The sequence below is a fragment of the Aptenodytes patagonicus genome, chromosome 2 (genome assembly GCF_965638725.1).
Source record: "Aptenodytes patagonicus chromosome 2, bAptPat1.pri.cur, whole genome shotgun sequence".
Lineage (NCBI taxonomy): Eukaryota > Metazoa > Chordata > Aves > Sphenisciformes > Spheniscidae > Aptenodytes > Aptenodytes patagonicus.
In genome coordinates, this window is record NC_134950.1 from 112,965,941 (window position 1) to 112,992,700 (window position 26,760).

The window sequence follows — 26,760 nt, forward strand, 5'->3', positions numbered from 1 at the left end:
ACCATCCGTAGCTCAGCACACATAACTTAAGATTGCTTTTCAGGTGCTAAATTCATCCTTTCAACTTCAATAACGATAGAAAAACATGATCATCTGTGGCTGGAATTTCTGCAGGCTGCTTAAGTTCCATATGAACCTATCTTTTTTGCACTGATGAGCTACTTATTTCTTGATGTGATTGTTTTAAATATGAGGCAGCAGGAAAAGACTACACATTCCTCACCTGAGGTGCTTCACTCCTGTATTCCTCAAATACTTCTTGTCATCACATAAAGGTGCTTACACAAGAGCTCCAAGTACTCAGCAGCACTGAAAAACAGTCCCATGCTACACTTTGTACAAACTGAGGTTTCTTACTAGCTACAACAAAAAAAATCTTCACTTTTCCAGTTTAAGGAAGGAAAGCACAGCTCCACTAAGTGGCAGCACTAGGCATCATTAGTGCCAGCTTCATTGAATTATTTTTATATTTGTGAGAGACTTAATATAAACTGCTGATCATGTGGCAATAATATGTATGCCTCTTTTTTGCTCAGTGTGTTTGATTTCATCATTTCTAGGACAGGTGAATAAACTTGTGCTCAGAGAATCTAAGAGTAACCTTTCCAAGTACTTTCACATGTTCACATTTTGCAGAAATTTCTATTTGAATATGAGTTTTACATATATTATAATAACATTATTTTACAAGTTGGCAAACACAACATATGGGTCCCCACACTTTCTTTTGGGTGCTCCTCAGATCACTTTCACAGCTTCTCTGCAGTACCAAGGCAGTCCCAAAGACTGATTCATCTTTCACAAATTAGGGAGACTACATTTTACAAAATCCAGGGTACATTGCTACTTATTTTATGTCTGTGTCCAGAGCATAAAGATAACCTGTTTTGTTTTGTACATTAGGAGGACTGAAATGTGTAGTTGAAGCACAATTATGATGTTTAAAAGCCGTGTTGTGTGCTTTACATAGTACAGTAGTAGGGGTTAAACTCTAAGGTCCCAGTTCTATTAATCAGTGCACGAATCACTAAAGCTGTTAACTTACATGCCAAAAGCAGGGAAGTTTATATTCAATTGCCAAAGATGCCAAAGCTCTCAGTAAACATATCCTCGCACATTGTAAGTATCATCTTATATAGTAATCTGTATTACTAATTTCAGTCATTCTCAAAAAGTCACTGATGGGATTTAATACTAAGACATACTTAAGAGGTACTGAAGTCAAATCACAGCTTGTAACAAAGTTCCTAAGCAGATTCCAGTGCTGCCCCAGCTGCATTCCTGAAAAGCTGTTGTCTAAAATGATGACTCCATGTGGCACGCTCGTTAGGTACCTATACTGCTTTGTCTACAGACTGAAGCATGTTAAGTGCTGAAAACAGAAAAATAGGAGCATGTGCAATTTATTTTTGCATGCTGTTTTGGTTCTGGAAAACCAGCATTAGGAAATCACACCCAACAATAGTTCTTCAACTGCTGTCTGTGGTCCATTTTGAAACTGACTGAACAGATTTTCAGTGTCACACCACAGAGTATTTACAGCATTTTTTTTCTTACAACTGATTAATTTTGTAACTGGGAAAGAAAATAACCAAACCAGTCTTTTATTTTCATACTGAAAAATTTAAAAGGTGAAGGTATGTCTCTAAAGCGTATTACTCTTCACAGAAGGAAAGGCAAGTGACCTTAGTATTACTATTGCTTATCATTGACACAGAAAACTTTCCTATGCAGCTCCACTATCTTCTTATACCATAGGAGTTAATTATATGAAATCCTACATGCCAGCAATTTAGGAAAAAACATCACTAGTTGCAGACTTTGTGTTCTTCAGTGACTTCTGTTCTATTCAACCTGAAACAGCTGTAACATAGCACTGTGGGGATGAGCTTCATTTACACTAGAGTTGAAACAATATAAATGTGCTTTACACCAAAGACTAATAAGAATCAGGGCTTGTGTTTCAGACAGAATAATGCACCATTTTTTTTCTTCAAAACTTAATTCCAAGAGGGTAGGAACTAAACAAACAAAGCCACACACTCTTCATTTTGATATATCCATGAAAGGTATTTTCAGGCAAAATTGATTCTGAAGGCTACCAGAATTAAATTAAAAAATAATAAAAGAGTGTGGCTTTGCCGCTCAAGGAGGATTTATGATTAGAGGAGACACAGTGGATCCTTTGTGGCTTTGTTCTCCATTGTTCTCCAGAAGTGACAGCTATTGTCCAGTCTGGCCTCTTATACAAGAATGAACGTCAGGCCACAAGTGGATTTATTGTCCATTGTAGCAAAAAACTATGACTCTGCTACCACAGGGTGGGAAGGGATTATTATTGATTTGTAATATCCTATAGGATTATGGAGTTTTGTTAGCATGCCAAGAAAGCCATCTGATGTACGTATGGAGGCTTCAGGCAGACTGCCGCTATATTTTAACAGAAATTCAGTAACATGTATTATAGAACAGGTTCCGGTAAAAGGCATAGTTCCAGCCACATAAACAGATCACTGCAGAAACTGACACCTCTGATGTACCCTAATGATCAGCAGCTCATTTCACTGCTTTTTTAGTAAATATTGATTTTTCCTTCCTTTATATGTGAAAAATTCAGAGAAATGTAGCTTAGTATCACAAATAACCTCTCCCCCCGCTTCCTCCTCACAAACATGCACAATCACGCAAATAAGTTTTGAATAAAGGCTGCACTGTGAGACCCAGATTTCTTGAGCACGTGCATGGGTGGGTGCTACTCTTGCCGCACCAACGTCCCTGCGGCAGGAGAGCCAGCACTGGCCTTGGGCTTGTGGACCTGTGCTCCTCCACACATCATGAAATGCAGTACCAACTGCAGAAGGACTCCTAAGAGTTGTCACAGTCCCAGAGTTTCACATTTGCTACTGATTTGTCTTGTGCAAGATATGCTTACCATTTCTGTTGGAGAGTCTTCCACCGGTTTATATTTTTCCTTATAAAAACTGCTCCTCATATTTAAGCTTGCCCATCCTTCATATTGTACCATGATCCCTCATGAGGTGCCATTTGTGTAAGAAAACAGGTATGGTCAGCAAGGTGTCTGCTGACTGTGTATCTGAGGCGTGTTAATCTAGCCTGGAATGTGCTAATGAAACATGCCTGAGATATTACAGTGACGAGCAGTAGAGAAATGGGTGTGACATACTGAGAATGCCAGAGCATCTTGCTCTTTATTTGCTGTCAACACTTAATGCGGACCCAGCATATGCTATTAAGAAATCATCTTTGCACTTGCGTTTCATACCTATAATGCAGTAATTATACCTAGAAGCGAGGTACGCATAAGTAGCATATACATCTCTTGTCCCTCTGTTTGTCCAGACATTTTCTATAGCAAGGAATAAGCTCATATGCTTTCAAGGCGGGGTTGGTCTTAGGGTAGTCTAGGATAGCATGGGGGCTTTGGTTACGCACACTTATGTGGAGAACCTCAAGCTTTAGACATGTACCCCAAGAAATTGAACAAAAGCAGTGGAAGGGCCTGAATGCAATGGTCCAAGGGGATAAGATCCTGAAAGAGCAATTCCTTAAATCAGTGGACTTTAACTAGTGCCAGTTTCCACCCACTCTAGTAAAATACATCCTCTACGAAATAAGTTATTTGTAATAGACAGTCCACACAATGCCATAACGAAGTGATTTTATTGACGTTCCTCTATAGTGATATGGTTGAATAGAAAGCACAGCCTGAGTATCATGTGACATTTTTCTGTCAATATAAGCAAAATCAGTCCAATAATGAGGACCTTTCCTGCCATTGACTTTACGTAGTCTTTAACAAAAACCGTAACAGACATTTCTGTTAGATAAATCGGAAGCTGCAGAGAATTTGGCTAATGGTACAATATTTACTATACCTAGTATCTACTATCTACAGGCATCTGTTTTTCTACTAGAACAAAGGAACTACATGACTCACTAGAGAGAAAGTAACAATCCAATCTTTTGGACCTTGTGATAACTGGAAAACCTATCCCAGATTTAGTATATTGCAGTCATTTTTTTCTTTTAATAACGAACACTGAGGTACAGCAAGAATAATAATAAAAAAGCACCGCATTTGTTGTAGAAAGATCTGTTGGTCTGCATTTGACTGAAAGTGTTTAAACTTGACTGGGAAGCCCTATTAATATTACTATGGAGACAGGGCAAATAATTATTATTTCAACAGAAATTAAACAAATCTCCAGTCAAATTTGTCCTTCTGGAATTCCATAGACTGTCACAGCATTAATAGCGAAGGATGAGTTTAACTTGTCCTCTGTGTGTGTGTATTTTAGCTTATTTCTTATTTGATTTTCATGTCCAAATTCAGTATCCTACTGTTTTCAGCTAGAGGTATGTCAACTATTTGTTACAGTGAAACTAGAACAACAAAACACAAACCCAACAAACACCCCCCCCTCCCCACAGGCTGTCTCTCAGACTAGACTACGAACTCAAACCTTAGCTACAGTTCACTGAAAAGTTCACGGGCACTTGAGCAAACTGGGTGAAAAAAGTCCTCTGTGCCAGACCTGTACAAAACTCATGATTTCTCCATTAGATGTAGTATGGATCACTCACTTCTTGCCTTGTGATAGCCACGGATCTCCCTAGAACATAAAAGTCAAGTTCTGAATATGCACAACCACATGATGAAACTGAACACTCATGTAACGTACTACAGACTGAAGTGACAGCATCTATCAGGTTTAGACCTGATGCAATTAACAGTAAGGTACGGTTGTTTGTACGGATCAAATCCTGCATAGCTTATGTGGTTGAACAGTCGGTGAGACTACAAGGTGGAAGACCTACTGATGATTTAAAATACCTATTTTCATTCTCATATCTTCAGCTTAATGGTAGTATGGCAACAGGATTTCATAAACAGAAACATTCCTTCCCCTCCCTCTACCGTTAACACCATCACAACAGTTACTTTGAGAAAGATATGGGCCCTCTGAAACCAAACGTACAAATTACCCATATTCATGGCTCTATCGAAAACTGCAATTCACAAAAGCTGTCAGATTGCCTATTCCTATTTTTCACTTGCACTTTAAAATCTAGTGATGTTGATGTCATATCTTAATCTAGCCACCACCATGTTTAAAGGGAACTGAGGTGAAGGAGCTGAACAGATTATTTCACTGTAAATCTGCCCTATGGAATATCTTCTAGTCTTTCCTGTGGGAAAACAATGAAACCAGAAATTCTGTAATTAATAGTCAGTGTTTTACAAATGAAAATGCAGACCTGGGGAGAGCACAGGTGATTGTATGAGCGAGTAACAGCATTTGAATCGAAAGGTGAACAAGGAAGGGCATATGCCTTGCATACACATAACTACAACAACAAAGTCAATTAATTACATAATGGGCAGGTTAAATAACAGGGCAAGGGAGATGGGTTACTCCCTCTCTCCTGTTAGCACCATTCACTGCCTCACTTACTCTTAACATTACGGTGCCGCTTAGATGCATGGCTTCCCCTTCACTCCAGACTGGGACCGGATTCAGCCCATGGTATGATGCAATGAATGGAGAAATGCACTGTGAAGTGTCGATCCGGATATCCTAGGGATGATGTCAGTGTTTAAAAACCTATTGGGGTAGGGCATTTAGGAAGAGAGAGGGATAGGACTGGAATGATAGAATGCAAGAAAAGCAGAGTATGGCATTTTCTTTCTCTTTCTTTTATGAAGATAGTCAACTGTCCTCCTTTATTCCTGGCTTTAGATCCAAAAAAACTTGCAAGGAAATCTGCACAACCTTGTTACTTCGATGTCATCACAGTCACCTAATAAAGCAACCTTTTAAAAATACTAGGCTGTGCACTTGAAAGACAGCTTGGACCAAGGATTTTGATGGGAAGTAGCTGGCTATGCTGCATGTTTCCCAGAGCAGGAACACACAAGGTGCTTGAGATGGCATCAGCCAAACATGGAGATGCCTAACACCTAATCTAGCTTAGTGTGTGGCGAGTGCCAGAACATGTTGTGAAGAAGAATTTCAGGAGAAAGCCTTCCTTGTTTCAATCAGTGGGGTTTGATACTGTCTCTGAAATACAAACATTTTTTATTATGCTACAAAAAATAGTTTCACTTTTTCTTAATAAAATATAGTTTTCAAATACTTAAAAAAATTTAACTATACAGTATTGTAAAGGTTGGATTTTTTTTTTTTTTTACTTTTTTACTATTTTAATGAGACAACTCTTAATGCACTATTTTCCTTGGCCAAACATGGATCAACCAGTTGGATACTTCTCTTTCTTTTCTGCTATTGTTAGAAAACATCCAACATTTGACATAGTGCAGGTAATTTTGTAACATCACCAGGAATAAAACAGGAACCATACAGGAATCGCTGGATTTTGGGGCCCAGTGGTGAAGAGGCAGAAATCACATACATTGGAAGATTTCATTGTTCAGTCTCTCCTGGTGTGACTCACTCTGATGTAATTTATGTGCACATGACAGATGCACTCGGAAAAAAGTTAAGATTTCCGCCTCTACTGTGCAGTGGGGCTGGTCATGTGGAATAGATGCCTGAGAGCTCATTTGTGGAAATACTAAGCATCATTTTCAGTGTCTGGTACAATGAAGCTGGCCTGTAGCTGCAGCCTCCATACGCAACTGTAATATGAGTACTCAATAAGAATAATCACATGTACTATAAAATAGATTCTCAGTAAAAGCCGTACAGTAAATTACTATAAAAGTGGCTGAAATGTCAGAGAAATTGAATGAATGGGGCAATTTAAATATCCCAAATATTTTATAAATCATTAACAAAAGCCATCATTTCTGCTTAGAAACATGTTTTTGGGTCCATCACCTTTCAAATACCTATTGACCCAAGAATCAAAGCAGGAAAATGTTCTAAAACTCTCAGAATGCAGTTTTTCAAGTGTGATGAGTTTCCATATAGTCACCATAAAAATACGTGAGAAAGCAGGGTCCAATTCTTTTCTCTGGAGAGAAAACTTACGGGAAGTAGATGCATCAGACATTGAACTGATCTCCTGATTTTCCAGTTTTCTGAAGCATAGCTAACCCAAAACTACTAGTAACAAGCCCCCAAGGGGGTGTGGTATTTCATGTGAGCTGCTAGACACTATGATGTTACCTTCTCACTTACCTTCACTCACCCTTCACAAGTCTCTCACTTCATATTTCATGCATCCTTTAACATATTTAGTGTCAGAAGTAAAGATACTTCGTATTTCCTTTTCCCAGTTAAGACAAACACTTTCAATCTGAGATTAGTCTTGAAAAACAAGGGCAGCAAAGATTAATAAATAGGAAACAATTAGAGCAGTGTGGTTGATTGTAACAGCCTCAGCAAAATCCATCCAAAGACAAGCCTACTGCTGTTTTCCTTTCGTTCCCCAGCTTCAGAGTTGGAATGCAAAGTGCACTAAACTGAAAAGGGTTATTTCTGCAGTAACAAGAGCTAGATCTTTAGTTTAGTGGTACCTAACATGACTGGAGGGCCTTTGGGCTTACTCCAAGAGGAAGTACAACAAATTCTTAACCCAGTTACAATCCCCTTCATCCCTGACAAGCACCCTCATTCACTGCAGCTTCTCATTTAATAGACCCTAGACTAAAACCTTCTGTCTACAGCCACTCTTGACGTTATGGAGATTTGCACTGAACAAGAAAAGAAAAATGACAGAACCGAAAACTGCCCCCAGCAACCAGATTAGCCCAGCCTGACAGAAAATAAATGGCTTCTGACACAGGGGATGGGATTGTCTAGACTCCTCATTTGGAAAGGAGCATTTTAAACATCAGAAAACAAAGATCTGGTAAACAGGACCCAAGGGTATTCATAAGAGTAGAACATTCTTCTTATTTCCCCTTTTCCTTGTCATATACAATACTAAGGTAAGGGAGCCTTGTCCTTTATGCTACATAAAACATCCTTCTTGAGTGTGCACAACCTTGTGCTTCTTGTGTGGTAAACATTACAATGGAGATGCCCCTCCCAATATCTCTGAAGTGCAAGTTCTCTCCAGTACTGGCAAGTAACAATCATAACAATCACTGTTATGCTTTGCATTGCGTTACAGGTTGGTTTTTTAGTTTTTGAAGGTCTTATCTGCACCATGTATCTGGGCCAGTTCCAGCTGATGCAACTGATGTGGATCATGAGTTCGTATATAAAAATTTCAGTTTTGCTCATAGGTGTCTCTCAGACGGACAATACATACAGGGAAAACAAGGATGGATGAAGATATATTTGACCAGCTCCTAGTACTGGATTCAATGGTTAAGTAGTAAGATGGGCTGTGAATTAATTTAGAAGATGTGGGCATATAAAAGCTTGGAATGCTTGATGAGGTTTTTTTATTTTTTAATCAACGTAGGTGGAAGTAAACATTTATTAACATTTGGTCAAGTGTAGTGTAACTTGCATTTGTATTTTCATTGTTATTAATGGAGGTATGTAGAGATATACAGAAACCTTGAGACAGTTGTTTTTCTATTGCATACAGACTAGCAGTCCATTGGAAACAGAAGATGAAAGCATGAAGGTTAGATCTTAGAGGGCAGCAGTTCTTCATGCACAGCTTTTGTCAATCTTGATTTTTTTTGTTTGTTTGTTTCTTTTGTTTTCAAAAATAAAAACATGGGAAACCAAGATCAAATGATGGTGGACAGGAAAGGTGACATCATCAGCCAGAAAAACACCAGAAGTGCCTGAACCCCCTTATTCAAGTCCAAAGGTGCTAGTTTCTTCAACAGCTGTCAGCAGCTTTTCATACAGCATAGAATATGAGGGGTAAGGTGGAAGATCCAAACGGTTGAAACATGTGTGTGCCCTGCAAAAGGAAAATATGCTACAGGTTAAGTTTAATCTAAATAACTTGAGAAAATAAGAATTGAGAAAACAAGTTCCTACTGAGACTCAAGATATTCAAGTTCACTCAAGAAAGATAAAAAGAAATTCTATTAAAGTAAAACTCTCAAATTCCACCAAAATATGAGGTACTGAAAAGTATATGCACATACACATGAATATTTCAAATAGAAGACAAGCTAAGTATCAACATAACATCATTCTCTGCTATCCCTGCATTAGATGTTGCAGGGATCTTGCAGGGAACTTCATGGAGAAGAACGCTGGAGGTCACTGAGGAGCTGGGGTCTAGGCCCCGATAGAGAGAAAACTCCACTACTATAATTTTGATTGCTTTGAGTTTTTCCAAAAAAATGCAACTCAGCTGTACATCCAGCATGAGCAGCTAGTAAGTTTTGCACCAGTGGACAAGCACAATGTGATGAACTATACGAACAGAATGGGCTCAGCATGTGTTTATAGTGAGGCAGGGCTGACTGGTGAAAGACCATTCAGGGATCTGCTAACTGAAGAACGAAGGTTGCTGAAAATGTTCCTGTAAGTCAGCTGTTGGCCATCTGCTGCAAGTCTGGCCTTTAACTGTTATTTATTTGTAGTAGCCAAGACAAAAGCAAAATATTTTGCGCAGAGCAAGCTGCCAACTTGACGACCCTCTCTTCCCCCAGTTCTATCATTATATTTACCCCCAGTTGGCAGCACCTTCAAAAGAAGCTGTGGAACGGGTTCCACGCATGCCTTCACCTTGTTGCAGCTTTTCTGGTAGCAGCAATTAGACCCAGATGCGGACGGCACTTCACTATGTGAGGTGCTATACAAATGTGGAGCAAAGAAACAGTCCCTGCCCCAACAGTTCATCCATTTCAACTGACTGAAAAAACGTAGAACTCATTCAACAAACGGGGGGGGGGGGTGGGGGGGTGGGTACATTTTCATTAAAATTGTTTCATTTTTTTCAGTCAGCTTGGAGTTTTACACGATGTTAGAAATATTTCTGTTTCCTCTTGCTCCCTCTGATAAATGTGAATTGACAAAACCCTACAGAAGGAAAAGTAGCCTCAACGGGTAACAATGTCTAAGGCTCCTGGCCTCTAGTATTTTTAGAAGCTGTGAAGTTGTTTTACTTTTAGCTTTTCTATGTCATAATTTAATTCAATATTGTTTCTTCAAAACTGAAGTAGAAGAGCTATCTTGGAGAAACTATTTGAAACCATGCTAGTCATCTCTTAGGCCACCCACAAAGTGAGAAAAACATGATACTGGTAGATGGGCTGGCCTGAGACTTGCAGATTCAGAAGGAGAGTTTTATCAAGCACCAATGGTGAATCATTAAAAGCAATCGGGCAACTGAAAAAGCCAGAAGCACGTAATTTTCACTGCATCACACAATTTCAATTTGGAGAGCTTTTACCATCCTTTTTCCCCTTCTGAATGAAGGTTTGTTAGCTGGTCACTCTCAGAGAGAGTGTACAATAAACACAGAATTTGCGGAAATGAGCTGGGAATACACGTGAGTTAGTAAAAAAGGAACATTAATAAAGCCATTATTTAATACATCTCTTGAAATTAAACATGGCAGCTCATGTGTATTATCCATGAGTAGCCCTGCACTGTTTATTGTTATCTCAGCAATCTTTGGCAGCCTAAGTTGTTTCTACAATCCATTGCCAGTATGTATCAACCACTGGGAGTTAATTAACTGAAAGATTCTTGTAGTTCATTCAGAACGTGTTTATCATAGGCAAGACAGCACCATTCAGAAACAGCCGGTCTTGAGGAGCTCAGCTGCCTGGCTCCAGAACTGAAGCAGCATAGTCACGGTGGCTCAGGTGTGGATTCTGCTAATGTAACTTTGCTGAACCTAAAGTAGTATCTCTGTATGGTACTTAACCGTGGCACATTTAACTGTATGAGACCATAGCATCTCAGACATTGCTGTCATGTATCCTATTGTGCAGTGCAGACATATCTACAGCCACTGACTCTGGTGTTTACTTTCTTGCAGACATTCATCTTGACTGATCATCATCCATCTCATTTCATACTGGTTATGAAACAACCTTGCAATGCTGTTGACTTTTAGTCATTCTTGACCTAGTCAAACTCAGAAAAAAGATCCATTCGTTTTCCTATTATGAGGTTTACAGAAGTGGACTCTTCTGTAGAAGGTCTCAAGGAATTTATTGTGGGAAGAAACTATTACAAAGAAAGGAAGAAAACATGTCTAGAAACACTGAAGCATTTTGCCAAGCAACACTCTTGTGTTCTCCAGTTCAACAACTTTATAGAAAAAAATCCTTTTGCTGCAAAAAATGCCATCAAATCAAAAATGGAAACTAATTTTCAGGAGTCCTGTGCTGGTTAGGTTTACACTTCTACCTACTTAAGGTGCAAAACACAATATATTGCTAAGGGCAAAACCTGAGTTCAAATTCTGGTCTGTGAAACTAATGTGGATCTACTGCAACTCCGATGATGCCAGTGAAGCCCACTCAATCTTACAACAAGATAATTATGTGCAAAATTGTCTGGTATACATTCAGCAATGGGTCTAATTGGTTCTTTGCTGCAAAGGTCAGACATAATGTCTACTTGTGTAACTGAACAACACATTCTGCCTCACCTGAAATAAGAGAGAGGGTTGACTGGGACTCCTTCTCATTCAGTGTTCCCTCTCTCCTCAGTATTGCTGTGCATAGCGCCTTTGCCTCTTGCAACTGAAAGCTGAAACCTTTATTTTCCAAACCAGACTAAAGACAAATTGCTCAGCCTCTAGTCTGTTATATCATATTGATGTGTGATACTGCAGTACACAGGGCAATTAAGCGGCAAGGATATTTTCCATAACATCCACTGTCGCCTAACTCTGTGCCTTGTCCTCCAGTGGGGTAAGTTCCTCCCAAATGGCATTGACCTCCTACTACTGATCCCAGCGAGAGTGACTACAGTAAGCATAATCCAGGGGACACTTGCTATTTTGTAGTACTGGGCTTGCTGCACATATTGGGGTGAAAACATTACATCAGCAGTGCAAGAAATAGTCATTGCAATAGAAAAGTCTGTCTTCCCTTGATTAAGCCTCCTACCACATAAGCCTACTGACATTTGAGAGGGTGTTCAGGGAGTGAGAAGTCTGGAATAAGAATTAGATTGGTAAGAGCTTTTATGGAAAGGATTCTGGCTTCTCTAGAAGAAAATGCAAGATAAAGTCATGTAAACCAACTCTGACCCTCATGTGCCCTCATCCTCCAGTAAGTAAAGTAGTAAATGGACCACTTAAGGTTTCATTCTTCCTGGCAGTCTGTCTTTATTGCTCAAAGTAGTTTTGGTGGGTCTGAACCTTTAATCTTGTTCACAGTGCTATGCTATTTCTTTTCTCTTAAGAATTCTCTCTAAAAATTACGAGTATAAGCTTTTAAGATTTTTGCATTCTTCTTTTCTTTGTCACTTCCTTTAATCCCCGTAACGATGAGAGTCCAAAGGCAGTAAGTGTGCACAGAACTCCCTCCTATCTTATTTACAGCTTGAACCTATCAACTAAAATAAGGCTTGCATTCTAACATAACCATGCCTGTCAGGCAGAAACTGGGCATTTCTCCTTTTCACCTTGCTTTCTGTAGATGAACCCACAACCCCCTCTTTGATCAATCTCAGGACCCACAGGTATCAACTTTTGTTCATTTTGTCTATAAGAAGGAACACTTTATATGCTGTCTGGGAACCACTGCTTAATAGATGAATGTAGATGTGTAGCTGGTATTTCTGTTGTATGTGAGAAAAGAGGAAAGAGAAGAGGGATGGGAGGTAGGGAATGATAAAGCAAAGCACACACACTCAGTCCACTGGGAAAGAAGGAAATTATGAGAACAAAGTTCTCTGTAATCATACACAATCTTTTTTTAATTGCTAAATGGGATTCTGGGGTGATTAAATATTTGATCATCTAATAGAGAGGGAGAGAATTCTCTTACAAAAGATCAGATATTTACCAGCACTGGTAATCTTTATCATACATAAACCACAGGCAGTATGGTGGTAATCACTAATGTTGCTCTGCTGAATGAAAATCTCTTTTGATGAAAGGGTAGTTGCAGCTCAGCACTGATGGGGAAAGTGACCTCATTGCATCAAATGTGATTATTTGAATCACTGGGATACATGCTGAGGTCCTTACTTAATTGATACGCAAACATAAATAACCTTGGAGCTGACAGAAGTTTTGGCCAGGTGGGGAGCGCAACCAGAAGATGGGGCACCGGCATTTGTAGGCACTGAATGCTTTTGCAGGCTGAGGTTTTAAGAATAGGGAACTGTTGTCTCCTATAGCTATAGTAGGAAACACTGCTAGTTCTTTGCACAGGTTTGTTTTGGGCCAGAAGTTCTGCTCCCACAGTATCAGATGAAGCTATGTTATTCCAGCTAGAAAGCCAGTGTCTGTTCATTAATGTTTGGTGGGGAACAAAGAATAAGTTCTTGCAAAACTACTGCTAAAATTGGTTCCGTGTTAAATATCTGCATGACCCAGGAAAGGTGAAGAGAGGCTTCCTGCTTCGGAAGAAGGTATAGCTGGAAGAATTCTCCATCCATCCCTACTCAGGCAACTGGTTACAAGAAGTAAAATACGTAACTCCTCTATTTTCGGAGAAAGTTTTGCATATGAAATAGGGAGAGTAAAACTTAACCTTGATGAACAAGTGGTCGAACCTGTTACCTATTCAGTGTTATTTCATATGACAAGCTACATCAGTTTGGAAGAAACCATGCTGTAGATTTACACTGACAGATCTGTAAATCTGGCAGTCCCTTTGGAACCTGCTTTAGGGTCATCGTCTAGAGATCTGGGATTAGAGCAGCATCTCTGAGCTGTATAGTACTTTGACTTTATAATGTGTGTGGACTCAAAGTAAATATAGATAGGAATAATGTGTCTGGTACACACGCACGCTCCAGAAATAAACCACTGGTGTAATCTAACTCTTATTTGTCTTATATGAACATATTACACCACCATTACCCTGTTCATGTAGGGGAACTGGTACTGATGAACAAGTGCACCAATTTAGAATGAAGTTACCGGATTCTCAACCTTCCTGAAAAAGTCTTGCTTATCCTCAGTGCTTTCAAGAAGCACTCTAGGCATTATGTATTAGTGGTTATTCTTTGAAAAGTGTTGCATTTTAGAAATTTACACCATGCCTCTTTTCTGGGAGTGCCATGTTGCTGTCACAAGTGCAAAAGCATGGCTGGTTTAGGTATTATCACACCTTTGCTCACTATAAGCCAATGACAGTTGCATGCTCCATTGCCAAAGTGTAAGAATAAGATGTAGGGGAGAGTCGCCTAACTACTTCAGCCATCTGGAGCAGGAGTGAGAGAACAGAGAGAGTGTCCTGGACTCTCCTGATAGAGCTAAAAGTTATCTCGATACTTTGTAAAGCAGCTGAAAACCCAAAGGCCAGACTAACCTATCCCCAGTGACCCACCATCTACCTGGATGTCAGGAAAGCCAAATGCATCAGCTTTATGCAAGCTTCCAGAACACCTCTCACAGCATCACGTTTATTGGGTCATGGCCTAAGAACTAAGGCCAGTAATTAAGAGGTGCAATCCACACTTGAGCACATGAACGACTAAATCTGATGATTGCTAAGACATGAGAAAGCTGTTTTTTTTTTCCTAGGACTTTGAAAATGTGGAGCAAGGGTAACTCTCACTGTGAAATTGTAGGAATTGTTAAAAGGACAAGGGAATTTGTTGTGGTTTATTTTAAACAGCTAAAGTTATTTACACTCATATCACAGGGGCCAAAAGGCCTACAGGATATGACATATGACATTTTTTTAGCCTCTAAGTCTGAGTAAATACATAAGTAAATCTAAATAAACATGAGCAATCCATAATCAGGCATTTAAAAAAGTTTAAAATAACATTTATTTAGTTGCTTAACTAAGGATTTAGGGAGCCTCCAGGTTTAGCCTTTGTGTTTTATGTATTTCTTAACACTGTGTATACTTGGCAGGACCCCATAATTTTATAAAAATGCAGGTAATAATTCACAGTGATCAAGCTGTGTTTATTCCCTATGAGCAAGTGTTGTTTCTCTTTCCCCTGGCTAAAATGAATGCCGAGCTCTAAGACTTCTAAAAGGTGCTAACAACTTTCACCTGGAAAAGAGGCCTCGTTCAGGGAGAGCAACAAGTTTGGTGATCAGCAGACAAACATAAAGTTGTTAATGTGAATATCTCGGGGCTAACTGAATCTAGGTCATAAGTAATGCCTAGGTTCACAAAGAAAGTTAAGCAGAGCAGAAAGAGGCCAATTACCTTTTCAGAACTTGATGGGTCAAGCCCAGGGCATTTTCTGTGCATGCGCCAAGGTCCACCCTCCCCTCTCGCCCCTTTCCATTCCAGAAGGAATGCAAAGAGAGCTCTGCAGAAATGCCGCACGAGTCTGTGACTTCCATTTGTTGCCTGTCTACAGGCAGGGATGCCCTTGGTCAGCTCTGAAACCCTTACATAGAACCAGACTATATATATGCTGCAAAAGGAGGATCAGGCCTACGCATAGCAAACAGTAGCTCTCAGGCTTTCTTTCCACGTTGCTGGCTGAAGCTCAGAAGGCATGAGTCATCCCACTGACCTTACATGTCTTCATCTGTTTTTAAATCTCAATGCCTACATCTAGCTTTCATGTAGGCTCTAGTTCTCCATATAGTCTCTGTAGAGTCTTTATGGTCAACGGACATAAATCAGAATGTACTAGGTGCAATTCAGCTGAGCTATTTTAAAAATCTGTGTTCAGGTGAGATGAATTGTGCCTTAAAAACACTTACTTCCCTTTTCCTGACTTTAGAGAGAGTCAGTGTAAGATGTCAGCTCAGAATATCTGCTGATATAGTGCCCTGGTCCAGCTCCTGTGTCTCCCCAATGCATAAGTGTGGACTTGAGCAGGCTTGTACTAAGAGGGTGACCGTATTTGGACTTTCCCTCTCCAGAGGACTCTGGAGGTCTGCTCAAGTCCATGTCTTATAGTATGCTTCTGGGTAAACAACATGGATGGCAAGTAACTAGAAAACTAGACCAGACCCATTGCTAATTGATTGTCTGAATATATCTGCAAGGTCTGTGAGAAGAGATTTTTTTCTCTGTGCCATAAAAGTAGCCTCCTTTGGACTGCAGCTGAAAGCTAATCAGAAGAGCAGGAAGAAACCACCCTTCAGAGGGCAAATGTTATGTAAAAGGGTCATGTAGGAAAAGTATCTCAGAGGTGCTGAGATGTGGCCCCATGAAAAATGCTCTGGAATCTCAATGGGGCAGAACTTCAGGCAACTGTAAGGACATTCAAGAAAAGGTGACTCACTTCAGTGAGGAAGGATGAGTGCTGGTCACAGATAAAGTGCTGGAGCAGAACTCAAAGCTGAATGTATCACTGGCTGTGCCACGGCTCTCTTGGGTGGCCTTAGGCAAGTCAGACCACCCCGCTGTGCCCCAGTCCCTTTATTCTGAAAAGGAAGATGACCCCTCCCCTTTCGGAAGCACTGTGAAGTCTGTTGACTCTGTATGACGTTATGGCTCATTTGCTCCTAGTTGGCTGACTGCACTAGATGTAACAAATTGGGTATTATCACCACACGGTCTGAAGTCCCTTCACTAAGCTTCCTTATGATGAAAAAGTGGAACCATCAGAGCAAATGAAGGGATTACACTCAGGTCTCTGGCCAAAACTCAGAGACAGATTCTGGCTTTCATGGCTCTGTAAACTCACAAGTATTTTTACTAGTATTTTGGAAGTAAAGGGAACAGAATCAGCTGACAGGCTCCTGCTGGTCTGGATCTGTTCCAGAATCAAAATAAGAGAACTAGGTTTGGACCTATGGAAATCTTTATCTTAACCATTTCCCAGGATTCAAAGTAGCTTAAATTGAGCCTGCAAATCAAAAAGGCAGCAAAAGAAAACACCTCTCTCTGAATGTAATTACAGAATAAACTGATAATTGTTTCTTTGCTGTTTTAAGATGTCCTTACTGTATTCATTATCTTTCACTGGCAGAGAGATGCAAAAAAGTACCAGGCTCACCTTTCTCACAGCACTTCTGTTTTTGTATCCTAGTTGGGACATACCTTGGGAGGGAGGTTATTTTACCCCATTTCTCTATACAGAAGCGCCGTAGGCCATTGCTCCCTCGGAGAGCTGCAAAGCCCTCGTATGGCACACTTGATGTTCCAGTGACGAATTGCAACAACCGGAGTCTCTGCTCATTGTTAAATCTCTCCACTGCTGCCCAGAACCACCGTATTACTATGTGTCCGTCATGGTAACCTAAACCAAGAAGCAAGAGGGAGAAATTAAAATCACCCCCTCTAAGTAGGAAGTGTAACATCGAAATATGTTCCCACTAGCATGCGGCAGTAGATCTCCTACTGAAAAGATCCTGACCTAACAATATATCTTGGTTTTGATGAGCAGTAGGTCCCAGCCCCCATCTTGTCCTGGCTGTGGATACTATAATATTACTAACTCATTTCAAACCCTGAAACTCAAATATATATATATATATATATATATATATATATATTTGCGGTACATTGGCCTCTCACAAATCCCTTGGCAAGAACTGGGGTTACCTGCAGGAGATATAAAAGACCAACTGCGATATGCCACACAGTGCAACTCCTAATGACTTAACAATTTCTGGTTCCCAAATAAATTCTCTTTTGGATTGCAGTAGTGTTCAACATATGGAGAGGAGTTTGCCGCTGCAAGCCCTTCCCTGGCAAACTTCCCACCTGAGGGGCTCCGTGCCTTGGTTTGTGCTGTGTCTGTATCTATATAAACTCAGGCTGTATCTGTTTCAATAGCTAAACAGAAAAAAGGAGGAGCAGAGTAACTTGGGGGACCAGCTGTGCTTGTGGTAAGCTGGGTATTTCAAGGTAACACAAAGGCTGGGCAGTGAGCAGCAAAGACTTAAACCTTGTATTTCAGGGGAGGATATGTGAACCTCAGGGACTTTCCTTTTGTAGTGCAGAACTGGTGGATTTCACATTTATCCATCATTCAAGACAGCCTGGATAAATCATGCTCAGCGTTTAAAGCAAATTTGGGCCAAGCATTAGAGGAGAAGGGAAAAAAATCCAGCTTGACATAGTTTAGGCTGAGGGGTTGGTTAAGCAAGATCTGTATTTTGTTGAAGTGTAATTGGGAACCGTGAAATTCAGCTCTTGAATTCAGCTCCCTGCTGAAGCCAAGAGGACTTGTGATATTACTTTCAGTGAGGCCAGGAGTTCATTCACAGTCATTTGAGTAAGTAACTTTTAGATCTAATACTGCAAATCCTTTTTGGTCCTTAATAGTGAAAACTCCTGTTAAGTCGGTAGGAATTGAGTGGGTAAAATCTGGATAGAAGTAGCAGAAGCAATTTCAGTATTATTACATCTGTTGATCCAAACCTGAGATCTTACTTATTTTATTTCATGAGTTATTCTTCACAAAAACTTCCTGAACAAAATAGGGCATTTCCCTCAGGAAAGACAGAAGGAAAAGATGGACTAAGTCTTTCATGTTTTAGACTGAAAACAATCAAGATATTAGCAAGCATCAGCAGGCAGTTTACCTCCACGATATTCTGTGTTGTTACGCCAGTCATTGAGATCTATTTCTGCAGTGCCAGCTATAACCAGCTCCAGTTCTCTGGCATCAAAAACAGAGACAAGCCTGGAGTCTACAACCTGGAACAAACAACACTTGTAAGCACAGTTTCAGACTGGAAATAAAGCAGATGCAACGTCTCATAAAACTATGGCTCTGATGGCCAGCTCTTTATTCTGATGAAGTCTGCACGCTGACAGCTAACTTCCACTCCTCTGCTGATAAATCTGTGCTCCTCTTCAGGGAGTCTGCTGATGTTTTGAGCTGCAAACAATGATGACGCATGAGATTTAACCAAAATGAAACAATACAAGCGACAGGACATAATCTGTGCAGAACATTCTTCATTGTTACATTCATTCTGACAAGCGATTTTGATAGTCAAAGACTAGATTTGTAATATGGACAATTTATATTTGTTTCACATTGGAATTTGATTACAATTGCGTAGGAGCGCCCTCAGGTCTTCATCCACTGAAGATGCAGCTGAGGTTCACTTTCTTCATTATGTGAAACCAAAAGCTTTTAATGGCCTGCAGTATTCACAGGGAGAAAAAGCTAGTGAACCGTACGCACACTTTAGTAAGCTGTATGGAGTCATTTAGCCAACCCCTTCCTACAGGAAAGGGCTGACCAAGTCTATTCAGCTACAAAGCCACCCTCACTGGCTTCCACCCCCAGTAAATGTCAGCACATGACTGCTTGGAGCTATCAGTTACCAGTACTATTCTGTGTGTCCATTATCTGCTGTTTCATTTTCCAGGGTTGCCATTCTTTCAGTTCATTTCCCTCTGCGAGATAGCCCTCAACTTCTACTTACATTATACAGGTGCCAGGGCAAGATACATGTTTGAATATGATTAGTAAGGGGGGCACATGGGAGGGTCAGCAAAGCCACAGGTTTTCATCCAGTCTTTGTATCCTGGTTTCGGTTGGGATAGAGTTAATTTTCTTCCTAGTAGCTGGTACAGTGCTGTTTTGGATTTAGTATGAGAATAATGTTGATAACACACCGATGTTTTAGCTGTTGCTAAGTAGTGCTTACACTAGTCAAGGACTCTTCAGCTTCCCATGCTCTACTGACTGAGAAGGCTGGGGGTGCACAAGAAGCTGGGAGGGGAACACAGCCAGGACAGCTGACCCAAACTGGCCAAAGGGACATTCCATACCATGTGACGTCATGCTCAGTACATAAACTGAGGGAAAACTAGCCAGGGGGGCTGCTGCTCGAGGACTGGCTGGGCATTGGTCGGCGGGTGGTGAGCAATTGCATTGTGCATCACTTGCTTTGTATATTCTTCTTATTACTATTATGATTTTATTCTATTTCAATTATTAAACTGTTTTTATCTCAACCCACGAGTTTTCTCACTTGTGCTCTTCCAATTCTCTTCCCCATCCCACTGGGGTGGGGGGGGAGTGAGCGAGCAGCTGTGTGGTGCTCAGTTGCCGACTGAGGTTAAACCACGACACTTTGGCAGTCCTTGTGGCAGCTCTGCCAGAAGGATGTTCTCAGATCCAGCTCTTCGGCAAAGATAAATTAGCAAAATCCAGGGACAACAATGTAGCAGCATCCATGAATACCAGTAAGATAATAGCTGACTGCATCCTAGGACCAACTTTACTGGAATGAGTCCCTAAAGACACAGTGTGTCATAGAATCATAAAATAGTTTGGGTTGGAAGGGACCTTTAAAGGTCATCTAGTCCAACCCCCCTGCCGTGGGCAGGGACATCTTCAACTAGATCAGGTTGCTCAGAGCCCCGTCCAACCTGACCTGGAATGTTTCCAGGGATGGGGCATCCACCACCTCTTTGGGCAACCTGCTCCAGTGTCTCACCACCCTCAGCGTGAAAAATTTCTTCCTTATGTCCAATCTAAATCTACCCTCTTTCAGTTTAAAACTGTTGCCCCTTGTCCTGTCACTACAGACCTTGGTAAAAAGGGCCTGTATCACAGCCAGCTCATCACTGAAGCGTAGAGTTCTTCACAATCTTTTGTATCACAGCAGGGTAAAACAAAATTTGCAAACGTCCACTTCTCTTACTATGTGAATGGAAAGCAGTATCTTCCTTAACCCTTGACCGTTATACTTTATCATATTCAGAATACATATTTCTTTCCTTTCTTCCTTAATGCTCAACATGCCATATCCAAGGTCCCTGTCTCTGCAGATCCAGGCACTCTAATTCCTTGCCATCTGTGTCTGTTTAGCTATTTCCTAGGGTACCGATGAAGCATAGTTTAACCATGGGGCCATGTCATTCAGATGAGGAATAGAAGACTGTGGGAGCATCGTTTTGTTACTTACTTCGTAGAAACCACGGACCAGGGCCTCTGTTTGCTGAACCACTCCTCGTTCCACTCGCCACTTAACCATTCTCTCGATGTACTCTTTTTTGTTTTTTTCTGTCACTGCTGTATTTGCCCCTCCAGATTTCAACTCTCTCTCTGTCACCTACAGAACAAAGATAAATAGTGGTGTAGCAATGTATGGATCACATTGTGTTTCAAATTTAAGTTGTACTTTGAAAATATAAGTGAAAAATATAACAGCCATATTTCTAGTTCTGGACTCCTGGCCTCTTGTCCATTTGCAGTAGAAACAAAAAGGATAATGAGGGACACCCCCTCAGCCCTAGCCCTAGCTTTATTATCCCCAGCTGAAGCTGGACCGACCTTTAGGTTACTCCAAACTGTACCAGCAAAGATTGATTTGGAGAGCACCAACTGTAAGCCATGTACAACGTGCCACTCTGGCCCATCTTTTCATCCTTCTCTCCTTTCCCCCACTAGAAGCTGCAGAGAGGGTGACAACCATACCAGCTTGCTACTTGCTGTAGATTATCCAAGCAATGGTATGGGAAACAACAGGATGGAGAGACAATCACAGTATTGGAATAGACAGACTGTTTCACCAACTGGAAGGGATATCTACTTGTCTCTTAGGCAACAAGTGTTAACCTTTCCCAAGTGCTAATAAAAGTGTTTACTCAGAAATGCCAACAGCCAAAAAAATTATCACAAAATGAATAGTCCTGATACGCTACCTAAACAAGACCTGTACAGCATCCTGCACAGATGACAACTACAGTCACTGTGGGATTCAGAGTTTTGTATCAGCCATCCAAACTTGAGAAGTGTTCGTACTGTAAATAACTTGTTTTTAAACCAAGAGCTACAGCATTTCATTGCAATTTAATGGTTAATTTAGTTGGCTTAGGTTACTAAGGCTTAAGATTGAGAAGGGATTTAAGGAATCAATCTAGATTCTACCCAGCAAGCACATACTCCACACGTGACAGAAAATATTTATCTTGCAATTATTTTCACATTCAGTCTAGTGAATTTAAAAGGAAGAATGTTTTGCTCTCCTCTTCAGTTTTCTGCTGCTGCTGTAACACTGATGTCTAGCGCAGATAGTAAATGAGCTGCATAAATACATATTCATTATTTGTATTATTTACATATTATTTATCTTATTATCTATTTATTAGCCCAGCAGACAGCACACAGCATATATAGTATTTAGGTCACTTTGTTTGAGGGACCTGTTGTAACAATTATGAATTATGGAAACACTCAATGAGTCATCTAATGTGTAGCTTTGTTGAGAAACAGCAAGAACAAGTAAGGCTGGATGTAATGAGTTAGGAATTCTTAGCTGGTTCAGGTTAAATTCCCAAATGGAAATCACTGCATCACCATTATACAAGCAATGCTGCATCATCCAGAGGGTAAGACTCTGGCCCAGCTGCCATGCTGTATTCTTCATGACCGTGCGGAATTAAGATATATCTGTCAAAACCAATGACTAAACGTTGTCTAGCTTTAAGCACGACCGTAAGTCCAGATGTTCTAAATCTCCTGCAAGACTTCCCACAAACACCTAGACGTGCTAGTGATTTCTTCAACTTCTCATTATCCATATAATTTCAAATACAATTAGTTATCTCGAATTAAAGGCAGGCAATACCATGACAATGTGTCCCTATTTTTTCTTTCTTGTTCATAGAGGCATTAACCACAGCTGCGAGCTAGAATTCAGAATCGGGTTTCTGAGTAGCGAGGAGACATTTCAACCACTCTAGCCCATTCCTTTTACCTGACTAGAGCAATTGCCAGGGCTCAGGAGACAGGCCCTACCCACATATAGAGATACAGAGCTCGGAGACAGGCCTGGAAGAACACTTTCTACCGGGTAAAAGCATGAGAAAGTACTTAGGGTCACAAGCAACTGACACCTCTCTCAGTCTTATAAGCAAAATTCTCAAATTGGCACCCAGTCCCCACCAGTAAAAATGTGTGACGCTTGGTTTAACAAGGTATCTTTGCTATTACAGTGGTGCTCCGGGCTCCAGCATGCAAGAAGGCTAGAGCTCCTCAGTAGCAAATTCTAATAAAAAAGGTACCAAGAAAGAGGATTTGAGCTGAAAGGTTTAAAAGCTAAATACATGTCAGAGATGAGACAAGAAAGAAAAAAGGAAACTAGTAGTGGCTGGTCCGTGATAAAGTCATTGTGGAAGCAGGACAAAAGGGCTGTAACCCATCTACCACACCGCTTCTCCAAGAGCCACTATTTCTTGTTTCCCTTACCTAACCCTTGAAATCCAGCTTCCCAAATATTAGCAGAGCTCCCACTGTGATCTATGCTTGCACGTGTATCCAGCAAAGCAATGTTCAGACGGCATTTAAGTGGTCAGATACTCTTGGCATGCAAGAATTTCCAACTGGGATCCATCTGTGAGCATAAAATGCGATTGCAATTTCTTCGTTATTTTGCTGTCAGCACTTAGCAAATTTCAGAAGGGGGAAAATCTTACTTTCACTTAGGACTCTTGGATTCTGACAGTCATAATTCACAGCGAGAACCTTTTTTGTCCCCATCACTAGATCTAGCAAGGTTAATGTCTAGTACATACAAAGCACTAGACAACATGTGAACTAGCATAAAAATCTGGCTTTTAGTGTTCTTTTGCTTTTATATCACAGTATCTACAACAGATTGTGATTTTTTTCTATTCTCTTTGGAGCCATCTCATATCTTCCACAACAGACTCCTACGTAATTGTCTAGCTCTTTTCTCTGGGGAGAGCACAACAGGTAATTAGCGTGCCAAATGTTACCTTCAGATGCATCAGGGCAATTCAGGCTGAGATTCTTATTCATCTTTGTAATCTTCCAATATAAATACAAACTTGTCTCACCTGTCTTTGTGAATATGTCTGTATGTTTCTGTTTGTCTTTGTGTATTAGTCTTATATAGCCATACCTTCCAGGGAAACCACTGTACTGTCAATTGAATGTCATGCAAGCTCTTGGCTCAAAGCCCGTGAAAACCCCCTGCATTTAAGTCTGTGGAAAAACAGTGTTACCTTTCCTACAGAGGCTTCTTACTTCAATTCTTCTGCCCCGTCCTTTTCATTTCATCCACCCTTGACTCTGCTCATCCGTCATGATCTTGTACTCTAAGCAGACTAAATCCAGTTTTGAAAATATCCCCTGAAGTCTTGCTTGCTTTCTGTTACTTTCAAGCTTATAGCGGAGCAGCCCTTTTACTCTCAGGGCTAGAATTCCTCCCCTCAGAAACTAGTCTAACTCTCCCCTAGCTCACAGAGCTACCCTAGGTCTGTGCAAACTGCTCCTGTCAACTTTATTTCCAAGGGCTAAGAGCCACTCTCTGTATATTCCACCTGATCTCTCTGCTCCCTTTGACACTGCATGTCTGCTCCTTACACGAGTTAACTTCCATCCCTTAGGCTTCTGCAGTACTTGGTGAGCTTGGTTCTTCAGCCTCTCTGGTTTTCAGTGTCTCCTTGGAGGTCCTTAACCTTGGTCTGAATATTGCTTTGGGTCCCTTCAAGGCTCTCCAGAGAGAGTTATAATCTAGCATGAGTTACAACAGCAAAGAGCACCAGGGCTTCAGTGCAAGCCAAAGAGTCCCACAGGAGACACTTGTTCTGGTTGCCAGTCTGTACTTAAGCCAGGGTTGCGCCCTATTTAAGGCTATAGTTATCCAGATCAGCTAGCTTAAAAAGAATTGTCTGACTAAGGCAGAGCTGAGTGGCAGAAAGCATAATAAATGGACACACATACCAAGTTGTTAAGTAGATGCAAGGTAAGTAAGAGACACAGAATCTAACAGGGAGGTATCAGACAAAATAATGGTGAGAGTAGCCAGGTCTTACACCACCTGCCAAACATTTTTCTTCCCTCCTAACCCGCCATCCTTTCAGTCACATCAGCTTTAAGTTACATTGCTTGCATTCACCGAATGCCACATCAGTGCGAACTACACCCTGGAGAGAAGAGCTGCACTCCACTTCAGAGAATTCCTCATGCTCATCAGTGTGTGGCTCAATAGGCCTGTAGGGGGGCTGGTATTTTATATTATACACCCTAAGAATAAACATCTGCATCGAAACAGGTGGCTTGAAAGAAACAGAAGGTAGGAGAAGAAAATGTTATTGAAAGGCTAAAGGATCTGTTCTGACAGAAAGATGTTCATCATGCTCAACTCTGTCAGCTTCAAATTTGCTTTTCAGATGTTTTGCATAGCTGTGCTCACCTGTCCAAACACCTCCTCGTTCACTGTGAAGGTGAGATCCAGGATATCTGTGATGTTATTATCCTTCATCCACTGCAAGCTCTGATGGAACTCTTCATCCAGGTACTCTAAGTCACTTAAATCACACGGCCTGATTGCGAGGCAAGAAAAAAGATGTAGCTGAATATATGACCCCATGACTACTGGCAGGATGACTTACTACTAAGAACGTGAACAAATTTATGCTGAAGATCCAACATAAAAAAGCTGGTGTTCGTTTGGTTTTGTTAACATCAAAGCCTGTTACACAGACCCTCTTAAAGCAGTTCTGCAACTGTCTGCTTTGCATGACTGGGCTCAAGGCCAAATCTGTTGGCTGCCTGCACTATTTGCTGTCGGAAGGCACCCCTGGGGCTCGATTTTATGTGAATCTTCAGGATGCCGTGCGCTTCAGAGCACATGCTTACCTTCAGTCCGGACGGGCCCCACCATGTTGTGCCTGGCTGCTTCCACGTATCTGTCATCCTCGAGGTGAACACACAAGACTAAAATAAGGCAGACCAGGCAGCCTAAATTTCTGCTAATAAGGAGTTGGCCTTGTTTGCTGAAAGGGCAGGTGGATGTTACGAGCGGTCTGGTTTCAGATCCCCTAAAGGGGCAATAAGGATGCAGGGAGCACTCTAGGTTTCAGGCTATTTCCAGACTAGCTCAGATACAATACAGATATGTGTTTGGACCCCAGCAATACTCATTGTTAAAAAAATAAAATTAAATACAGTTAAAGAACTTGAAAGACTGTTAAGACAAATATCTTTGCTGATTTGGAATCATCCTAAATGATAAACTATTTCAGCTAAGCTTTATTCTGCTCTTTGTCATTTAATTGCAGTCTTGACTTACTACTTATGGCTTTTCTTATTGCTGCAAATGTTATGTACCTTGTCTTATTGCAGTCTATTAATTAAAGAGGGACAGATTGTCAATTAAAGTTAACCTTATAAACTTGACATTGAAAGTAATATATTACTGGTAGCTTCTACTTACTAGCTTAAAAGACAGTAGAAGACCAACAAGAAACATTCACTGTTTATATCTATATTAACATTCCAAATTAACCCGAGATGTGTTTAGAATGAAAACCTACTCCACCAGTGAGGCATGAGAAAGAACGTATTTTTCTTAATATGATCCCCTCCTCCTTTTTTTGTTGTTTTGTTCTGTTCCATCAAAGATGCTTTTCAGTCTTCCACGTAGTTGAAGTTTGATAACTTTTCATCAGTAGTAAACTCTAGAATTATGGGTCAGTACTTCCAAATGTGTGTTCCTAAATATCATACTTATTATGCACTTTTATCAACATAGTCAATATTTATGAAGGGCAAGTTCTTGAAGAAAATAAAAAAAAATTAAAATGCATTTGTTTTCTATCACAGACCAATCAACCAACCAAGAGCGGAAAAGACTTGAAGGTCAGAGTGCTCGAAGCAACTCCACGAGGGTCTGCGTCTCTGTAGGACACTGCGGGATCACTGTTTCTGCATGGTTGCATGCTTATACTTACAGCCTTAGTAGTGCTTTGTAGAACGGCCTTGTGAAGAAAGCATCAAGAAGGTACTGATGAATGAGAGCAAGGCCAAGAATACGACCGCTGAACCTGAACCTGGGATGTAAAAATGC

At 40.7% G+C, this 26,760-nt stretch overlaps 1 protein-coding gene across 5 annotated transcripts in view; it reads right to left on the minus strand.

Annotated features, from left to right (window-relative positions):
- Positions 1-8,370: 8,370 nt before the first annotated feature.
- HECW1 (HECT, C2 and WW domain containing E3 ubiquitin protein ligase 1) overlaps positions 8,371-26,760 on the minus strand; it is a 271,819-nt gene continuing 253,429 nt past the window's right edge. For 4 of the 5 annotated variants that reach the window (XM_076330763.1, XM_076330764.1, XM_076330765.1 and 1 more), the window contains 6 exons: positions 26,645-26,743; positions 25,105-25,234; positions 20,848-20,994; positions 18,502-18,616; positions 16,968-17,210; positions 8,371-8,856 (listed from right to left, as the gene is read on the minus strand). In XM_076330763.1, the coding sequence (XP_076186878.1) occupies positions 8,783-8,856; positions 16,968-17,210; positions 18,502-18,616; positions 20,848-20,994; positions 25,105-25,234; positions 26,645-26,743 (808 nt within the window). In that variant the 3' untranslated portion in view covers positions 8,371-8,782. The remainder of the gene's footprint in view (positions 8,857-16,967; positions 17,211-18,501; positions 18,617-20,847; positions 20,995-25,104; positions 25,235-26,644; positions 26,744-26,760) is intronic. The other variant, XM_076330766.1, reaches the window with a different exon arrangement.